The 21,261-nt window shown below is 41.3% G+C and overlaps 1 protein-coding gene across 2 annotated transcripts; it reads right to left on the reverse strand.

Annotated features, from left to right (window-relative positions):
* Positions 1-1,355: 1,355 nt before the first annotated feature.
* med23 (mediator complex subunit 23) lies at positions 1,356-20,394 on the reverse strand. 2 transcript variants are annotated; one of them, XM_034699094.1, is made up of 30 exons: positions 20,190-20,394; positions 19,430-19,461; positions 19,167-19,254; positions 18,946-19,070; positions 18,632-18,743; positions 18,035-18,133; positions 17,811-17,912; positions 17,641-17,710; positions 17,400-17,512; positions 17,205-17,300; positions 12,406-12,612; positions 11,131-11,274; positions 10,584-10,729; positions 9,909-10,154; positions 9,500-9,642; positions 9,212-9,386; positions 8,183-8,346; positions 7,957-8,081; positions 7,658-7,863; positions 7,267-7,447; positions 7,012-7,182; positions 5,835-6,051; positions 5,577-5,686; positions 5,334-5,460; positions 4,881-5,046; positions 4,665-4,737; positions 4,372-4,586; positions 4,158-4,278; positions 2,987-3,118; positions 1,356-2,122 (listed from the first exon to the last, which is right to left on the reverse strand). In XM_034699094.1, exons 1-30 carry the CDS (start codon positions 20,238-20,240, stop codon positions 1,853-1,855), a joined length of 4,227 nt encoding a protein of 1,408 aa, XP_034554985.1. In that variant the 5' UTR covers positions 20,241-20,394; the 3' UTR covers positions 1,356-1,852. The 2 variants fall into 2 exon arrangements, with proteins under 2 accessions (XP_034554985.1, XP_034554984.1); XM_034699093.1 differs by having other exon boundaries at positions 7,267-7,462.
* Positions 20,395-21,261: the final 867 nt, after the last annotated feature.

Raw genomic sequence — 21,261 nt, forward strand, 5'->3', positions numbered from 1 at the left:
GACTCATAACCAGTCGGAGGACGTAGTAGGGGCCGCCCCTTAACCAATCACGACAGAGGATTAGAGATTAGCTATGATTGGTCCGTCATAACGGGAACGAGGGGAATAATTACATTGCTTGATACAAAGGCATTTGAAAACACAGAGATTTGCCATAATCTCAAATTACTTCACTTACAGATGAGTACTGATGGGCATTATGACCTTTTCTCCAAACCCAGCAGAAAAAAAGCAACATTTTGTACACCATTACACCCAACAACAGCTTTAAGTTGTTTTTTAATAAGTATGATGTGAAAATCACATTTATCTTCTGGTATCCTTTATTAACTTAAGTACTGTAAGCCAGTGCTTACTGCCAGTTGTTTGTCTTCAAGCTCTGCCTGTACCTCAAACTCAACAAGGAAGGAAGATTAAATCAGCCTCAAACATTGTCAGGGATTCTGTTATGCAATTACTACTTAATTGGCTAGCATTTATTAAAACATTTCCATAATACAAACCTTGAGACTTCCTGCTGAAGTGATGACTCTTAAATGCTACACACAGCAGAATGAAACTGTATATTCTCCTGCGTTTCAGTGACACCCTGAGGCACAACTTTAATTATGATTTAATATAATTTGGTTTCCTGACCCAACAAATGTACCTCCAGGATTTGGATCTGAGTCTATCTTTCTCACAATTACCTTCTCTGTCAATTTTTAAATGGCAAAAAGCCCAGATCTAACTCACTACTCAAATCAAAGTGCAATTTTTTCAAAGCTGGGCTTTCCACCAATTTTCAAAGATGAGTGTTCAGATGTTTTACAGATATTCCTCTGGCAGGATGACAGGGAAAACATCTACAGTGATGGATCCAATCTCTCTCTCTAAGGTTGATCTATGAGAAGACCAGCTGACGTAAATGCAAACGTAAATGTTGAACTCCCCCTACTGGTGTCAGCCCTATGTTATTTTATTTTTTTAGTTAAACAGCAGCCAAGCTGTACTCTGAGAAACTTGGGCATCTAGGCAGGGAACATGTTTGAGTTATTTTCTAAACATCAAAAGTTAGAGACAAGATTTTGAGAGGGTCAGTGTGGTTCACCCAGCTTAACGGGAGGATAAAGCTGTCATGAGTTCAGGGCAACATGAACAAAAACAGGACAAGCCACGAAACTTTGCTTTAAAAACATCCTACCATTAGTAATTTTTTCCAGATTACTTTTAAGACAAGCCGACGATTTCATAATGCTTGAAGTGAACCCAAAGGCTGTGCACATAAAATATGGAATGAGGTCAAATGATTGAAGTCCACTGAAGAAATCCATTACCACGGGACTTACTACAAAAGACTCAATAAAAAGCTGATCCAGGATAACTATAATCTTCTTTAATGAAGTAATACAGATGTACAATATAAAAGTGAGTACAAACAAAAACAATAAAAAAGATACTATAAGACTAGAAAGAGTTGTTTAGTCTTTCTGACCTTCATGAATGTAGCAGGTTCTGACTGCTACATGCCTTTATACAGTTACATCGTTTTGGTATGTGATGATTCATCACATTTTTAGATACAGTTTTTCCCCCCTTGAGAGATTCTTTTCAAATAAAGCACTTCCTCTCAATTGTGTGATTTGCTTTTTAATCTTGTAGCATAATCAGACTTTTTCTTCATTCCATGACAAGCTCAGATTTTAGAAAATGAGATTTTTTACACACAGTATTGTCAGCTCCCCAGGGTTCTTCCAAAGTCCAAGCCGAAGATAAAAAAAAAACAAGCAAAAAAGTTTGAAAATTCAAAATAATTAGGTCTGTGATGTTACTCTGTGTGTGAAAGTCCACCTTTATTATTTACCCACGAAATCTACATGGGTGTGTGCGGGTGCTGTGTGGAGGAAGGCGAGGCGGCAGCAGACGACGCTGACAGTGAGGAGGATGCAGTGGGCTGAGGGGTGGAGGAGGAGGAGGAAGCAGAGGAAGCGGCTGCGGCGGCTGCTGCAGCTGCTGCGGCTGCTGCGGCGGCGGCGGCAGCTGAGGTGGCAGCTGACGATGAGGTCTCTATCATGCTGCTGTGCGTGATGAAGCGCAGACGCAGCTTCATGGCTGGACGTAGGGTCATGATGATTTTCTCCACCTGAAGAAGAGACATGAATACAGGGATGGAGAGAGCAGAAAAACAGGGAAGATGAAATCAGGATTTAAATAGAGGCACTGATGATTTTGTTTTGGGTTGAACCTGCACGGTTAATTTTCTAAGGCAGAAACATAAATACAGCACAATGTAATTACCCTTTACACATGATTTGCTTCATTTAAATAACATCCCTTGCTCCCAAAATGAGTAGTACGCTTAACGCTTGCTCTGTCAGTCAATGCGTTACTTAAAAAAGACGATGTAAGTACACTGGTGTAAGCCTGGAGCACAATGTGGAGCTACAGTTATATCTCCTCTAATTAACTCTGCTGTCAGCTCTGGACACTGGAGGGGAGTCTTCTTGGTGCGCAGGAGGTGACACATTCAAACTAAAAATGGAAACTGGAAACTACAAACTGTCTCCTGAGGAGCTGTGAGTCCACAGATGTCGCCTCACTTGAAGGCTGGGTCACAAAGGTCCCCGCTTGTCTCCACTTTTGGTTTTTGTCAGTTTGATAGTATATGGTTGCTGTTTACAGTGGTTTTAAAAATGCTGAGGCACAGATGGACCAGGCTGGCTATTTTCAGCTGGAGAATACATTAGAAGCACTCAACCAGGCCAGAGTTGATTATATTTAAACCTTAGTCCTGATTTACTGTGAAAAGCACTGTTAGGACATCTCCTGCTTGGAGAGGGGACTTTAGAGGAACACCCACATTGAGGGAGTAGGTAAAGAAAGAGCGCATGTTTGCAGGTCAGTGCTTTCTCATTGTTATTCATTATTCTTCATTGTCATAATACTATGGCAGTATAAATTGTCACTCTATGATATGTCTCTTTGCATGGTTAGTATTTCAGCTCACCTGCTCCTTCACACTGTCTCCAGTGTACATGTATTTGATGTGATAGAGGAAGTCACAGATTGGGTCCATGTAGCTGAGATGTTGGCAGTTTTGGTCTACGGCCTGAAGCATCTCATAGAAGGCAACACCGATCTGAAACATATAAACAAAAGTTTGAATAAAAGTCGACACAAAAACTAAAACTTCATAGAAAATATGGACTACACACAGAGTCTGAAGTTAACACCGGAAGAGCACCAAACACTGGGAGAGTTTCAATTTGGTGGGTTATTCTCCATGTGCTGGGTTATTGTTTGTACCACAATAATAGTTGAATATAAGGATAGAGTTTGAAGTTATCTGAGTGTGAAGTTAACCATAGCTTGGTGAAGCTACAGCTTCTGATTCCTGCTCCTCTGCATGTCAGAGCTATGCTGGGTTGAGCCGACACACACACAAACATAATGTGAAAACCTTTTTTTTTCATGATCAAGACTTAAAGATGACAGAGAGACAATCACCCCAGGGACTTGTTAAAATGTTGCAGCTTTCTCTCCCACAGGCAAAAAGAAGACTGTAGCATGTAGCTTACCAAACATATAAAAGGATATAATGTTTATATGACATCACCAACCAAAGAGGACCAATACTCTGATTTCTTTAAGAAGTGAGTTTGGTGAGGTGCATGATGAGGAAATAAGGGGGAAAGGGTTGACTTGTTGCAATGCAGAAGAGAAAGGCAGAATTCATGTGAGTTTTTGTGACAGTGACTGATCACTGCAAAACTTGTTGAACCAGTCCTCTTATAGTATGATTTAACTTTTGCCTGTACATATGGGCAACATTGGAACATATATCATCAGAAATATCATAGAAAAACCTTTTGGGAGAAGAAAAAAGGCTGACTTTAAAAGGTTGCTAAAAATCCATTGAGAAACTTCCAGGTAATATGAAATGATTGTCTCTCTTTTTTAACCCACTTGAAATGTGGATGGCACCTGTCCACATCATTTTAATAATTTACCAAATTAGAGAGAGAGAGAGAGAGAGAGAAGGGGAGAGAGAGAGAGAGAGAGAGAGAGAGAGAGAGAGAGAGAGAGAGAGAGAGAGAGAGAGAGAGAGAGAGTAGAAATATATATTAAACTGTGAGTTTAAAATGTATGGTTTCCCTAAAGTTAACTTTTACATGTACCTCCAACATGCATCGCGTCCTCTCTTGCTGGAAGCGCTGCAGGAACGGCCCCACCAGGTGATACACGTAGAGCAGCTGGAACTCTGTTTGAACCACGGGCTTCAGTGTCTCCGACAAGAATCTATACAAACACAAAGAAACGTATGATGACAGATTCAAAGATTGAACTTAGAGGACAGAGAGGTCAAAGATTTTTCAAGGAAGACTTCCTTACTTGGGAATGAGAGACAGCTGTCCGATGGATGAGTGATGCCATACAGCATGCGCTAACGCTAGCACGTAGCTGCAGTTCATTTCACTGTAGCTCTGGTGGCACGCTGTGAAGTCCAGCAGAGAGAAGGGGTAACCCACCCACTCAGTCTCTGACGTCAGCGCTGGAGAGCTGATCACCGACACGATGCGGTCGTGCAGGACGATCCAGTATGGCTCCTGAAGGAGTGGAAATGGAACATGTTAAGAATTCATGAGACAGACAAGAGCTGTGATGAGTGCTTTTCTTTTCCTTACAGGAAGAGCAGTTATCACAAGTCCAATGGCGTTCATCCAAGCTGTGATGTTCTCTCGGGGAACCAGAGGTTGGCTACAAGGTGAAAGAAAACATAGTCTGACTCATCAATAATTCAAGTCAATCTCCTATATCAAAAAAAAAAACATCCGAAAATAAACACTGAATATTAGTGCAGCATAGAAAATACAAAATCTCATCTCAGTCCTTTTTCTGACCTCTTCAGCACAACATTGAGCAGAGCATTGCCCACGTCTTTGCCTGGCACGGCCAAAGCCATGAGTTCCACACAGGTGACATGCAGGGCATGAGCTGCAGGGTTGGGGAACTCGTTAAACCTCCAGTCGCAGTTGGGGAAAGGACCGGGTGACTTGCCAGCCATAGGTGAGGAAGACACAGTTAAGAAACACTACCAGATTGACTCTGCTGTAAAAGTTACACTGGCTGAAAAACAAATCATCTTAGATTTAAGAAACAAATCCAACTGAGGGAATTTGTCATCTGTCTTTACAGCAAAGAGCTGCAGAAGGAGAGCAGCAGAATGCCAGTGAAGTAAACATATTGTACAGGTTCCCATGAGGCCCATGACTTTAACGAGCCAGTATCAGGGTCAGTAAAAGAGACCTGAGACAGATCGATGTGCAGACACAGAGAACATAAAAATAGGATATTGTCCACCAGACGTCCAATCAGCTTGCAGTAGTATGTGTCATCAGGGAGCCACACGTTGTCCTCTCTGGGGTTCATGCCAAACTTCAGGTATGTCTCACTGAGGCACCAACCCGGCGTGCGGTTGTCCTTTTGAGAAAATAGATTACAGATATAAGTTAGTCAGTGATCAGTCGTGATATAAAAGCTTTTGCTTTGGAGGGGAACATCTTCTTTTCCTGCTTCCTGCTTCCTTCTCAGCTTACCTTCAGTGCAGACATGATGACATGCACAAGCTTCCTCTTCAGATTAGTTCTGTCCCTCAGATGTCGTTCATAATAGTGAAGCGTGTTGTACAGGTAGGTGACTGGGCGGTCTGTACACAAGGGCAGCGGTTATTGCACATCAAATATTGTATTCACGTCCCATTTTCATCCATGTATTTACTGCCATTCCTTCCCTCTCATTTTAATCCAGCTTCACATGACATCATTACATGTACATCCTGAGACACCCTCACTCACCATGGAACTTGTAAAGCCCTCCCAGATGGTCCAGCAACGTCTCCAGAGACTTGGAGACCGGAATGAGCTCCAGGAAGCGGTGGATGACAATGTCAAAGACAGGCAGGAACCGAAGGCACACATTGCCAAAGTAGATGGGCAGGTACTGAGGCTGGAGCTGCATGGGAGGGTTGACTTGGTCTGCGAGTCCTTCAAAGTACAGCTTCTCTGGGTATTTCTGGTGATGCGACAATGGACATTGAAATTTATATTAATATTGACATTGATGTGTTGTCCAATGACAGCACTTGGTGAATTTTAAGAATTACAATTACTGCATTATGCCTAGTGTAATACGAACGTCTGCACTTGTGTCCATAATCAATGATATTATGGCTCGTTTCCACCAAGCGGTCTGGTATGAATCAGTACAGTTTGGTACGGGTCGGATCGGTAATGCCTGACCCTGTTTGTGTTTCCACAGCCAACCGTGCCCTACTTGGTGGGCGGCGTGTAAGCCAGATGCCGACGTCAGCTACGCAATAGCGTGACGTCATGGCAGTGCAACAAAGTGTACCCCGCTAATAAATGCAACGAAGAAGAAAAATGCGAGAAAAGACTGCACCTCCGCGGTCGACCATGGAACGATGTTTCTTGACGCCATTTTCCAAACAAAAAAAAGTATCTTCCAGAAATCCACTGGAGATTTAAACATGGCAGGGTTATGTGTTGTTCTTTATTACCGCTGTCCCACGGGAAGTGATGATTCTTTCGACCAATCACTGGACTGTAGTGTTTCTAGCTCCACCTTCTGGGGTTGGATCGGTGTGTCTGGCACCCCAACAGAAGGGTACCAAAAAGTGGGACGGTATGGCTCCGTAATTTGGGGACCCGAGACGAACCAAACTGAGCCGCTTGCTGGAAACGGGGCTTTAGTTTGCACATCGCACTTTCCCCTATTGTGTTGCATAACTTCTTCTTTTAACAACACTCTGTAAACATCTATTTTTTTTTTTTTGTAAACATAACTCAACTTTTCAGTATTTTGTCGACCCTTCCCAACCTTTTTAAAACCTGTTGTTGGCATCAAATTAAAAGCTCCTTGAGTAACTTTCAGTTTGGTTAAGTTTTGGCGCCCCCTGTTGACAGAAAAGCTCAAGCAGACACTACACCTACTTTTTTTCTCACACGTGTTTACCTTGTGGTAGCTCATGTGCTTGTTGTGCCAGTCGCTCTGCAGCCAGTGTTCAGGAGCGTTCTCCTTCACAAAATCGTTGACTCGGTTCCTGAAGTCGTTTGGTTTCAGCAGCAGCAGCTGGATTATGAAGTAACACACCTGGGCCTCATTGTTCTCATGGCTGCGCATGGCCTGGATGTAGAGAACAAGAACACTAAGACGAAGAATCTTTATGTACGTTTGACATATATTTAGAATGTAAAAGTTTCTACTCACCAGACACAGGATGAGTCTGTCCAGTGTGACGATGTTGTGTTTCCAGACCATGTCATTCAGCATCTCGATGTTCTTGTTGAGCTGAGGTCCACCGGCGGATGTGGAGAACTCGTAGACGAGGAAGTCTGCAAATGTTCGCACGTGGGCCACGAGTGCACGAGCTCCGATTCGCTCCAAGACCCTGAGGGAAACAAGACTAGGATACAGTTCTCTGATCATCCTCAAACACGATGTATTCACCTACTGATCAGATAGTTACAGATGTTGTTCAGAGAGCTGAGTTTTCATTTCGATTGCAAGAACATCTTTCATGAAATGAAACAACCACAATTTAAACAAACAAAATTTCAAAATTTTGTAAAAGTGAATCCATTAAAAAACAGCAACACACCTGAAGCCTATCTGGTTGATGTGATCCGTGTCGAGCAACATCTTCCACAACAGACAGAGGAAGAGTGGAGGCGAGCCCTGCATGGAGAAGTGTGTAATGATGTCATTCTCATTGGTCATGGACTTCCACTTCCTGTACTCCTCTTCCACGTTCTTCTTCAGGTTGAATCGGGACTCCTGAGGAACGTTGTTCTGCTTGAAGAACGCCTAAGAGGAAGAGAGGGTTCGACCAACGTTATGACATCAGAATAAAAGAGATCAAATAAAGTTACACATGATTACACAGTGTCCACTGCACACCTGTAGCGGGGCGGGGAAGCAGGACAGTGTGTGTGAGGCCCAGTTGTGAGGCGTAAAGTTCATAATGGTCTGGAGGATTTCTTTACACCACGTGCCATGGATGGAGTCAGACCCTGTGAAAAAATCTAGAGGAAGAGAAGAAGTGGAGGATAACATGAAAGGATGTAGCAAAGAGAGACAACGTGAGTAACAAATGATCTCCAGATGTAAATTTAGCGTGCTCTACCAGTGACGTGTGTGGCTCTGGCCAGGGTGAGAATCAGCGCTCGGTTCAGCTCTTCAGACTCAGCTGACAGAACCGTCTTCGGATCGTTGAGGAAGCGGGTGAACTGGGGCTGCACCTCTGAACTCCCCAAAGCTGTGATCAACCGCAGAGCTGTGCTCTCCACACTGGAGGAAGAGAGGCAGAGAGAGATGACAATAAGACACATCATCATGATTTAATTATTAAATTTTTTTTTGGGGGGGGGGGGGGGGGTTAAATCACTGTAACCCTCAAAGACCTAGACCATTTTTGGGGGCGCCAGACTCTCCTGTATTTATCTTGTTTTTCTAACCTATTGAAGAACTCAGCATCAAGTGCCATACATCATTTTATTCAGGAGAACCTTCTCTTTCACTGTGCTGCATTTAAAGTACCAGTTTTACTTTTGTTTTGTCTGTTAATGGATGGAGATACTAAAGTTTTTAAAAATCGTCTGGAAATTTAGGTCATTTTTTACTGTGAACTCAGACTAAACATCAGGAAATTTTGTTTTGTTTTGTTAGAAAGTTGTACTTAGCTGTTTTAGACTTTCAAACCTTTACTGAGCAAGTTACATCCATTTATTCTAGTATTTTCTTCAGTGTTTTACATTCAAATTTCCCACCAAAAAACATGTTTATTGGTGGAGTAGATGGTTGTCATGGTGAAACACATCCTTGATATTGATAGGATCAGCGGTTCAAAAGTCTTGGTCGTCTCAGTCTTTGACGGTTAAGGGAAAGTGAGCACCAAAACTAGGTGCAGACTATGATGTGTGCAGTGTTGATTCAGGGGTTTACTGGATATCGGTGACACATTAGATCGTATTTGTAAGGTTCATATAAAAAAACCTGATGCACATTTGTTGATATTAGGCTCTGTGCTTCTGAAACAGCTCAGGCAAAGATGTTGTAATGTCAGCTGAAGTAATGATTTTGTTTGTAGCATAAATACTAATCCAGTAGAGACTGTGCTGAAAAAGCAGTATGTAAATATTTGTTTTCATGTTACCACAGATGCAGCTGATTCTGGTTGGTCTGGGGCACAGCAGCCAGACTGTGCAGATGACTTAGCAGCTGGACTCTGTAGTGCGGCTGGATGTGGTGCATCCTGTAGCTGAACATCTCCAGTAACGTGTGAAGGATTCCCCATGCGTGAGACTTGAACACGTTAGGCAGCAGCTGGCCTGTACAGAGAGAGGGAAACACACAATTCAACATGTGAGACGAACTGAGGTAACACTGAGGTAACACTGATGTAATGCTGTGATGAGGAATACGGAGTGTTTCTCTAACTCACTGATGAATCCTTTGATGCCCAGAGACTCGATCTCCATGTAGACCAACAGTCTGCTGTAGGTTTCCACCAGAGCAGGGGCCAAGGCCAAGCTGGATTTGGTGCTGGCCAGCTTTATAACCCGTGTGGCAATACTGTGAATGAGACTGGAGACCGATGGGAAAAATAGAGTCAGACAGATACTTAATTCATTCTGTCAACCATCTGCTCTTCAAATTGAGATCTATTAAGAGGCTTTCGTCCTCATTAAAACAACCTAAAAATAAAAATGTCATCAGTTATGTGACATTCTTCCGTCCATACAAGCAGACACAATGTACAGTAAACAGTAAACATTGAAATCCACAGGTGTGAAACTTGCTTCCATCCATCTTTACATGTACTTATCTGGGCATCTGCTGTCGCCCCCTACCTCATCTTTGCATGTACTGTGAGTGAATCCAGCAGATTCATGGGCAGTGGAGTGACGGATCCCGATGCAGTGCAGTTGGTACCGGGCAGGTTGATCCTCATCGATCCGTTTCCGTAGATGGTCTCCACCAGGACGCCCATAGGCAGAGTGAAGCACTCTGAGTTGGTGCTGTAGGCGTTACACAGCAGGGCGATCTTATAGTCAGACATTCCCAGAGATTTATTACGCAGAGACTGCTGGAGAAACCTGAAAGACAGCACAGAGAAAAGAAGAAATGTTAAAGTTGACACTCTTAATGACCTAGAGTGCCTGTTCTGTAATTTACACCATTCATTTTTAAATCAATTTCAGTGCAGCAAAGCGTACAAATTGGAATCCAAGCATTTGTGTTGGAAACATCATAGTTTAAATCAACAGTAACCTAAACGTAACTTAACACTAAAATCTGATGCTTTTTCTGACTTTTTTTTTCAATGTTTTGTCTCAAAATATCACATATTAAGTATTACACTGAAGACAGAGTAATGTTTTATAAGTAAAGAAAAAAACGGGTACATATGAATTTGATTATGTTTTGCAAAAAAATAGTTGTTTTAGTGAAGGCAACATTTTTTGTATCCTACTGGGATCTAGAGGTTTTACTTTAAGCTGGCCAGTATTCTTAAAGATACATACTCGTGGTGCAGCTTCAGGGAGTGTGGAATGGGTATTTGCAGTTTCGAGTTGTCGTTCTGAGCTTTGCGGTTCAGGTGGATCCAGATGCAGGTCATAGCAAACGAATGAGTGGACTGGGGTTTGTTAATGTCGGGGACTGGAATGCACTGGAGTGGGAGAAAACAGCAAACATGAGTCATGTTTTACAATCTATAAAGTAGCACCTCCACTCCTGCTACTCTCACCAGAAATTTTATGACACCTCTGCTTAAATAACAGTCAACCAAAAGTGGAAAAAGTGGTAATAATACTAAAATGGAACACAGGTGTGATTCAAAATTAGGCTGCATTATGTTGCAGAAATACACAAGGTCCTCCCTGAAAGAGAAGGACCTTAAATCGCTCCAAAACATGAATATATTGTTTTATTCTCAATCAAATAGAAGGTTTAAATCATTTTCAATCTCTCAAAATCGGTCTTTTTCAACATTTTATACCCCAACCTTTTCAAAATAAGGGTTTTATGAAGGACTACTTTTAATGAAGATTGTTTTGAGGAAATGTGCACCTCTTTCTCTGGGTACAGCAGGTCAAAGAGCTTCATGACAGGCAGAAAGTCAGCCAAGGCGTTCTTCTGAATGCTTCCTGATATGAACTGCAGCAAGACCCACATCAGGTGGTCTCTACCTTTGATAAGGCCCCTGCCTGCAAGCTTTTAGAGAGAGAGAGACAGAGACAGAGAGAGAGAGAGAGAGCAGAGAGAGAAAGAGAGAGAGCGAGAGAGAGAGCGAGTGAGAGAGAGAGAGAGAGAGAGAGAGAGAGAGAGAGAGAGAGAGAGAGAGAGAGAGAGAGAGAGAGAGAGAGAGAGAGAGAGAGAGAGAGGAACACTCAACAACACAGATCATATCAGTTTATACTTATATTATTTAAACATGCTTGGATTTCGTTCTAATTGCTGACATGTGTGGCTTCACTGAAATACTGCTTCTATGTATTTACATTGATGTACTATTTTACACATCTACAAGCATTGTCTAACATTTATAACACTGGTGTTTAAGACTAGTACCTTTACTTGAGAGACTTCTTTAGGGATGCATGATATTATCGGCACATTATCGGTATCGGACGATATCGGATTTTAAATTAACTATCGGATATCGGCGTGTTGGCCGATATCTGCCGATATAATTAACCGATAAAATACTGGGCTGCTGCACACATGTTGGGCTCATGTTTTAAGTTAAATTTGAATTTAAGCAGCAGTCTGTAAGGTACATGTAGCTGACTCATTTAGGCACATTTACTGTCAAAGAGTAAACCATTTGATTTCATTTGGGTTTAATTGCTGTACAGTTACACTTTTCACATGTTCCCTGTGAACAGAGGTCAGGTTTACTTACTATGTCAAATGTGAAATTGGTCAAATTTGCCCTGGTTGTGGGTATTGTTATGATTGTCTCAGGGAGAGCATCATCCAAGTTTTAAGTAGGATGTATCTGTTTGTACGAATTTTGTTTGAAAGTAATTGTCATAAATAAATATGCAGTTTTAAGTATTTTTCTTATTTTGCACAAGAAATGAATATTACATAACAAATGTGATAAGAGTATCACCATAATACTGTACGCTAATTCCAATACAGAAGAGAATTGATGATCTCTGCAGTTAGGTGTGCGGGAAAAAAATATCGGTATCAATAATCGGCTAAATTAGTTGTAAAATATCGGCATATCAGATATCGGCAAAAAATCCAATATCATGCATCCCTAAATTTCTTTACATGTCTGTTTCTTTTAATAACCCATTATAATTATGACCATTAACTCTCCTTCCCTCTTACCTTTTGATGCAAAGAGAGCACCATGTGTGGGAAGCTTGCAAACTGAAACAACACAAAGAAGATGAGCTGGGAGGAGAGGTGCTGCCACAGCAACTGGCTCGTTCCCCCGATATCGGCGTCAAAGTGTTCCTCTGTCTCGGATCGCTCCATGGCGTACACCACAAGGTCCACCAGCTGCTCCTCCAGCACCGGGCAGCGCTGCTTTTGCTGGTAGGGGTGAGGAGGGGAGTGTTAAAGGACAAAGAAGAGAGCAGCAGGAAAGAGAAGTTAAACAGAGAAAAGGGAGGGAAAGACGGCCAAGGACGGAAAGGATTGGAGGAAACATTGAGAGACAAAGGGGAAGGAAGAGAAAGAGGAGACAGACAGAGGGAGGGAGAGAAAGTGGGATAGATTATTATTACATTATTTCACATGTTATTAGAGGCCCATAGAAGCACAACACTTAAAACCTTCTTCAATCTTTGGCATGCAGGACGGCATCTCCTTCCCGCCTCTGACTCTGATTGGCTGACACCAGCACAAATACAAGAACACTGATAAATATGCATTGTTCCTTTAAATACAGACATTTTAATAATTTAATTAGATTAATATTGTTATGCTCATAAGAGAGACTGAGTTCTGCAGAGGTCTTATGCAGGTACTATGATTATATGATGGAGGAACAGTAAGAATGAACAAGCAATGTGGAGACTTTTAAATGTAAAAGGGGACGACTGATGAGAGGCAAGAGAAAAAAGGGAGGCAGGGTAATAAAGAGAGAGTGAGAAAAGTGTCTGAAGGGAAGCAAAGGGAGGAGGAGACAGAGGGAGGTGTAGAAGATTGTGTGGATGTGGACATGGCACAGTTAAAATTAGAATGGATTGAAGCAGAATACCGACACTTTTTGATTTTAATTATTGTCATTATTTCATGTCAAGAAGACTAATCTTTTTCAAAATACTGGAAACAATACTGAAATTTTTCCTTCAAAAACTCAACTTCACCCACTGGTGACAGAGCAGAGGGAGTGGGGGATCTACCACTGTCACAACACACACACACACACACACACACACACAGCACAGCACAATAAGACACAGAACAGCACAGCGTAGAACCGAACACCAAACCAAACCAAACTGTGCAACGCCATCCTGCATGCAGGCAAACAGGTGTAGGAAGGTGGGGGAGGTTGTGTGTGGCCGGGAAGAGGAAGAGGAGCAACGAGGCCGACTGTCACTCCTCTTCCTCTGCTACAAACATGCGCACACAAACACACTTACACGGACACATGCTCAGTCATTCTCACAGAGGTAGAATGGGGAAGAAAGAAAATAGAAAAAAGGAGAGGAAGAGGCGTTATCTCTTGTTCAATTTAAAGTGAAATCAGCCCGTTTGCGAACCGTAAGTGTTCTACAAATTGAAAAACCAAAGTATTGGCTGCCTGAGATCCACTTTAACTGCAGACAAACTTCACCGCACAACAACTGATCTAAGCACAAGCTGTGAAGTACACAGAGCAAATGTTTTTTTAATGTCTGCCAACTTACATTATCCTGTAGTTAGAGGGCCTCAAACCTCAGCTAACAGTGTGCTGCTTTACTCTGGGTTTTTCATCTTAAGAAACAGAGAGCCATTGGGAGACATGTCGTTAATAGTGCTGGATTTTTAAAGCAGCCAATAGATTTGAATGTGAGAATGTTCAAAAAGCTGAAGGGTCCTGTGAGTCATGTTGGGGGGGCATTATAATTTTTGAAAAGAGCACCAATAACATACCTATTAAAGGATTATACATTATTAAATAATTCAGTCACAACTGCTCAAATACAATCTAAAATAAATAAGACTATTTGTGTACTCTCAGTATGTTCACTAAATCATTACTAATTATTAACACCTGCTCATTTCTGGTAGCTTTCCAATCACTTAAGGTGTTTTTCGACCAGAGGGACTTTACCCCAGAACTATATGCGTTTCGACCGATGGACCCAGGGCGAAAAAGTAGTTCAGGGGTAGATAATCTCCCTCCTAAAGCCCCTGCTAGGGGGGTAGTACTTTTCAAAGGTCCCGGGGCTTTTGGGGGGCAGGTCCTGCAATGCTGAACATGTCTGATTGGTAGATTAACCGCAGTGTTTTTATTCCGCCCGCCGTCCACAACAACATCACACACATCTGTGACTCACTTGATTTCTCTTTCTTTCATTTGTTCTATCTGTTTTGTATGTGTGTTTACTTTTCAAAAGAAGAAGCTGTGAATCACTTGATTTAGCAGCTTGGAACAGTAGTCTTCTCTAAACCCACCGTGAATGCGTCTCTCCCGGTGTTATGTTTTTAAAAGTGACCCTGTAAACTGGAGACCTTTAGCTGAATGTAACAGTGTTTGTGGAGTTTACACAGTTGTTGAAACACAGAGGGAGTTTTAAGATTCAATATCCTCATCAGATATTTGATGATCGTCTAAAGACGTTCATGAGGGCGGCATCCAGCTGAAAGTTGGCAGTTAACAGGGTCGCTGTTTAAACCAAAACACCGGCCGCTCTCTGCCACAGCTTTTTCAGTTAAAAATGATTTTAAAGCCGTGTTGAAACGTCTTTGCTACTCGCTCTTATCTCCTCTCACGTGTTGATTCAGTGAATCCAATAGTGCACAACAGTGTAGTTAAAAGATAAATAAATCAAGAAGTCAACAACCAAGCTAACAAACACCACACAACACGGGTCAGAGTTCACTCAGGCAGACAGCCAATCAGAATCACTCATCAGCTGACCCAGGCAAAACACTGATCTATAAATTAATAACATAGAAAAAAGGTGCTTTTGGTTACAACTTTGCCATGTCTTCTATTCTCAAAGATGTCTATGCACAGGCAGGTAAAATGAATACACTGCTTTCAAAGCTCTGAATTTTGTAGTTTCAAAACTATCTTTCCATCATTGACCTGAAGAAGACAAACAATTAGTCGTATCCATTACTTTAGAGGAGTGCAATAAGTTGTATGAATGGCACAAGCTGTAAGTGGATAAGGATCACTGAAGGACTACAGGATGAAAAGTTAGTTCAGACTGGAAGTAGAAGACATGACATTTTGAAAATCTTTCAGATTCAGTAACAAACAAAGACGGGAGAAAATTAACTGATAACACTGCCGTCTGGACTTCCTGATGTGAGGAGAACTGCCTCTTTTGCAGTGTACATGTGCGTGAGTTAACCTGACAAGTTTTTTTCCCCAACTGGCTAGTGGTCACTTGGTAAGCCAGAGCTCATCTCAACGACTGTAATTTTGCCCGAGTCAGCACAACAGAGAGCAGCATGGAGTCAGTCACGAGAGGACCTCACTAACACCAGGCAAGGACCGGACTACATCCACACATGCAGCGCCGCAGGACTTGAAATGCTAACAGCAGGGTTTGAGTTAGCATGGTAGCTGGAACCACAGACTCTGTTTTCTGTACCAAAAAATGCAAAGAGGAAGAATAAAAACATGGAGAATGAGCACTAGCCTGGGCATCGAAAGTAGGAGGTGAATTTAACATTACACATACATAAGCTTTTCGAAGCTGCAAAAATACCAAAAGATTTAAATGTAAGCTAGAGGGTATAAGCAGAGCATCTCTTTGATCATTGGTGTTCACACATGCTTCTGAATTTCTCCTCTGTAGATCAAAAAAAGGATTACCTTACTTACCTAAAGGTTACCTCTTGAATGTAAAGCTTATCTGAGGTTTTGATCAAGAGTTATTGTAAGCAGTATTTACTCTGCTGCTTTAAAATATAGGTAAGAGAGCAGGTGAAGCAAACTGAGGAGGTTAAATGAGCAAACATGTGTGATTGTGATCTATAAGCACTGTGGATCAGCCTGCTGCTGCCTGTCTATTTATCATTCTGCATGTGTGCATGTATGTGGGCCTGCCCAGTGTTTATTTATTTGGCCACACTCGTCTCTTTGTTCTGATCTAAAGCCCTGCTGTGACCATCTCAAGCTCTGCAGCATTTCTCCCCATCTCAACTTTCCTTTCCTTTTTTTTTGGTCCAGTTTCCAATTTACACAACATCAACGTGCCAAAGAAAGCTAAGCCATCCGATGGGCTGGTTAGTTGGTAGGTTAAGGCGACCAGGAAGAGGAACAACGACATACCTGGGCAATGTTCAGAGTCTAGAGAGCGCATGGCAGGGAGAAAAAAAAAAACAACCAGAGGACAAAAGAGAGATAAACAAAGAAAGGGGGAGAAAGAGATAGAGAGAAGGGGAAAAAAGGAGAGACAGACAGAGAGAAAGTGGTGACTAAGGAGCTAGGTTGTTCGCTGTCCGTTCAGCACAGTTAGCATCAACAGTCAGGTTTGGGTCATTATAGTTTCAAATCAAAATCAGAGCTCTGACCGATGAGAGCTGGTCGACCTGCGTCTGTGGTGCTCAGCTTAAACTGTGTGAACCAAACAGGGAAAACTAACACCAGTGCATTATGGGTCGAGCTCAAAGCATTGGCTTGCTCTAAATATGGTCTTATTTAGCTGTGTTACCAGGGCAACAAAGGAGTGGGAGGATGTTTGGGGAGGAGAGAGGGAATTCAACAGATGAAAAAGTTATAAACAAAAAAAGAAAGACAGAGTTGATTAAAAAAGACATGAACGGGACAAAGGAAGATAACTAGTGAGGAAGGAAAAGGACAACAGACGAGGAGAAGGATGGAAAAGGAGGAGTAGCAGGAGCAGGAGAGAGAGAGGTGGCAAAAACAATCAAACAAAGAGGAGGATAAATAGGACAGGAGAGGTGAGGGTAGGTGGAGCCTGGTACAGAAGCAGAAACAGAGATGGTCATACCTGCTTGTTGAGTCCCAACATGTTGCACACCATTTCTCTTGAGTACGGCTGCTCTAGCACATAGCGCAGGAGGCCTGTCTGTGGCTCAAACAGGTCCTGCATACAAAGAACATACATGTTAGTGGAGGACATGAATGCTGTCTATTGATACTACTGATAACGCTTAGAAACAGCCCACATGTGTTAATATGTCACCTTGTCATATGGTAGCATCCCTTTCAGGGGGAAGCGGAGAGTAGTGGGGTCTAATTTCCAGGAGTTACAGATGGCTCCGCTGTTATTCACCACTGGTAACAAGCTGCACCGACCTGTAAACACACACATTCACACATGAAATGATTGGGAAAGGATAACTGCACTCACACAAGCTTCATAAACCTGAAACCTCTTATCTTTTTTTTTTTTTTTTTAATCAAACCTTTGTTGTCTCTCTTACCACAGATAGAGTTGATTCTAGCTGTGGGTCTGAAACTGTCCACAAAGTCTGATATCGAACTCCCAAGAAGCTATAGAGAATAAATGAAATAGAGAGTATTTTAAGTAAGTATTTTAAGATACATGTAGCATAGCCTCACACAAACAGACACACGCAGTAACCACTCTTACCCAGTGTGACAGCTGGCCCTCTGGATACAGTTTCCTGATTTCATTGATGGCAAAGTATGCTGGCAGAAGGCACGCATTTCTGTCCAGGATGTATTCAACCACCTGGAATGCAATAAAAATACATGTTTTATTCTCGTGGATAGTTATTGTAGCACGCAATGAGTGTGAAACACAATAAGATCACATAACAGCATTTTCTAAGTAATAGGAAGAACATAAAATACCTCTCTTGCTGCTAGAAGCTGTTGGACTATTGCTGAGCTGACAGTGGTAGGAATGGTTTGAATCTTATCCAGGACAGCTTTCAGCAGGTCTCGAACACCCTGGAGCAGACAAACACACACACACACACACACACACACACACACACACACACACACACACACACACACACACACACACACACACACACACACACACACACACAACCCCCTTTACATGAAAACATCCACAGTGATAAAGTGTTTTAACTTTAAAAGCAGTCTCTTTAGAGGAGAACTGACAAAAGAGAAACACCTAATGGGTTAACAAGTCTGAGGAAATGTTGAATTAAATGATGGAACTCTGATATTAACTTGTATAACATGCTAAGATGTATATATATGTGTGTGTGTGTGTGTGTGTGTGTGTGTGTGTGTGTGTGTGTGTGTGTGTGTGTGTGCATGTGTTTATATATAATATTATTTTGTGGTAAGAATGTCAAAAGCCAAAAGACATCCTCTGCAAATTGAACACTGTTAGAACCACGGAGTATGAGGCATAAATATAAATACACCTATGTATTATGATTGCATATGTGTGTGTGTATATGTGTGTCTTACCTTGTAGTCCACCCCTCCAATGATCTTGCGAATCAGCTTGAATGTCAATGCCCACAACTGTGTCCTCTCCCACTCCAAAGTGTCTGAGCTTATCAGAGCGACACAAACCATCCTTCAGTTACAGACAAAGAGACACATTAGATGGTTAGTCGAGGGAAGCAATACAAGATAGACACACATAAAGAGGTCACACGGCAGACAAAATAAATCTTATTAAAGTGCCTTCAACCTTGTAAAACACCAGAGTGTAAATCAGTGCATACTGTTTGTCTGAATGCCTTCATTACTCTGTAAAAGTGTGTGTCTATTTGTACCTGGGGGTCAACAGACTGGTCTCCACAGCCATTGCTAGACAATCATAAAGAAAGGAGATCCTTTTAGGACTGTGCTGGCTGTGTATGAACCGCACTACCCACTGCACACACTGTTCATGAGAATCCTGCAGAAAAACATCACAGGCATTTTTTAAAACACACATTCAAATCATTCATCACTGAATGCACGTGACAAATTCTGTCTCTGTTAGAGTACAGACCGGTGGTAGCGTTCCCATGTATTGTCTGAAGGCTCCAAGACAGCTGATCAGTTTAGTCCTCTCATCCTCTGGAGTGTCCATAAACATCCTGAAATCAAACGCAGTTTATATCATAGCCTGCAGCATTTGTTTTAAATAGTTGGTATAGAGTACAAGAAACATTAACATTGCCTCTGCTGTTTATCCACTGTCCAACCAGTCAGACCTATTTGTGCACAAAACACATATCAGGAGTTACAAGTATATATTTAAAGGTGCCTTACCCAGCAAAAGCCTCTTCTATCATCTCCGTTTTCTGAGGTAAGAGGAGAAACACAGAAATAAGATTTAGTAAGATAAAATAAAAATATTTTAAAATATCTGTAATGCAGTATAACATTTAATATTTTTCTCACTTATGCTATCCCATTAAAACAAATCTATATCTCTGCTTATTTGAATTCATTCACACTGACAAAGTTTGATTCCTCTGATATTTGAGGAGATCAGTGTCTTGCTATGGAAACTATCACTGATACATCATTCATCAGCTGTAGGGTGAAACTACTTTACTAAGGCTTTCACTACTGAATCTGTTATTGAATTAGTATTAAAATATGTATTGTTGAAAGTAACACTTCGTTAATATTGCCCCACAACATACTGAGCCACTGAGTTGCAAATGAAAGCCCTTCATATACAACAATAACGTACCAGTGAAGTACCCTTACAGCTGAATGCATGAATGTATTTCGGGGTATTTTAAATGTGCATTGAAGGTTTATTTTGGGGCTTTCATTGAGATCATTCAATTCAAGAGCTTTAAAGCACAATGAAGTCTAAACTTCCGAGTGTTTTAAATTGTTAACGTGATGAAAACGTTCCTAGCTACTTTGTGCAGTTTGTGAATATAAAATATTCTGTATGTATTTTTACTCAAAACATGAACAGGTTCACATGTGAATGTTTAATTCAAAGGGCTAACGTTGTCTGAGATGCTGACTAATGTTAGCTGTAAACGCAGGCATTAGAGATTCAAATTACCACAACATCCTCAAAGATGCTCTGCAGCTGCGTTTCCATCGAAAGAGCCATTTTTATTGTGATTTTTTTAGCGCACCATCATACAATTCATCCAGGTCACTCCTCTCTGTGGGCACAGACAATAATTTCAAAAAGCTACATGCTAACAGGCAACGGAAAGAAAGCGCGAATGTATGTCCGTCTGCATAAACAATCCGGAGAGAAACACGAAACACCAGCTAGACCGTTCCGCTTCAAATTTATAGCACCACACCATAGACTGTATACACACACCACACACGATTAAACATATTGTGCGCGATACAAGTTATGAATTATTAAAAGTTCTTTTTTTAAATTGACACACCGTTAATAATCGGTAATACATACACTACCAGTCAAAAGTTTGGAAACACCTTCTCATTCAAGGGTTTGTATTTATTTTAATTATTTGAAACACTGTAGATTAATACTGAAGACATCAAAACTATAAAATAACATATATGGAATTGTTTAATTAACAAAAACGTGTTAAACAAACTGGAATATGTTTTATATTTTAGATTCTGTAAAGTAGCCCCCTTTTTCCTTCATGACAGCTTTGCACACTCTTGGTATTCTCTCAGTCTGCTTCATGAAGTGGTCTCCTGGTATGGTTTCCAATTAACATGAGCCTTGTCAAGAGTTCATTTGTAGAATTACTTGCCTTCTTAATGTGTTTCAGACCACCAGTTGTGTTGTTCAGAGGTAGGGTTAGTACACAATGGATAGTCCTATTTGACTACTGTTATAATCCATATTATGGCAAAACCATATTATTTCATAGTTTTGATGTCTTCAGTATTAATCTACAATGTGGAAAATAATTAAAATAAATAAAAAAAATTGAATGAGAAGATGTGTCCAAACTTTTGACTGAAAGTGTACATGTAGAAGTCTAGGCTGTAGTGATATAACATAATGCATTTGTTGACAATGACACATGGTGTCCACTAGATGTCACCTTGACTTCAGTAATGAAAATGCCGGGGAAATAAAGTTAATAGGATCAGGGAAGATAAACTGAAATTATCAAACCATTTGCTGAAACGCT

This window comes from Notolabrus celidotus, chromosome 13, assembly GCF_009762535.1.
Source record: "Notolabrus celidotus isolate fNotCel1 chromosome 13, fNotCel1.pri, whole genome shotgun sequence".
Lineage (NCBI taxonomy): Eukaryota > Metazoa > Chordata > Actinopteri > Labriformes > Labridae > Notolabrus > Notolabrus celidotus.

Bases quoted from the DNA above. Each gene is read 5' to 3' on its own strand.
- med23 (XM_034699093.1), bottom strand. From the start codon at position 20,240: ATGGCTCTTTCGATGGAAACGCAGCTGCAGAGCATCTTTGAGGATGTT. The intron at 18,134-18,631 runs GTAAGACACACA...TGTCTGCTCCAG, and splicing joins TTGGAGGGGTGGACTACAAG to GGTGTTCGAGACCTGCTGAA. The intron at 4,738-4,880 runs GTCAGAAAAAGG...TTCACCTTGTAG, and splicing joins CTCAATGTTGTGCTGAAGAG to CCAACCTCTGGTTCCCCGAG.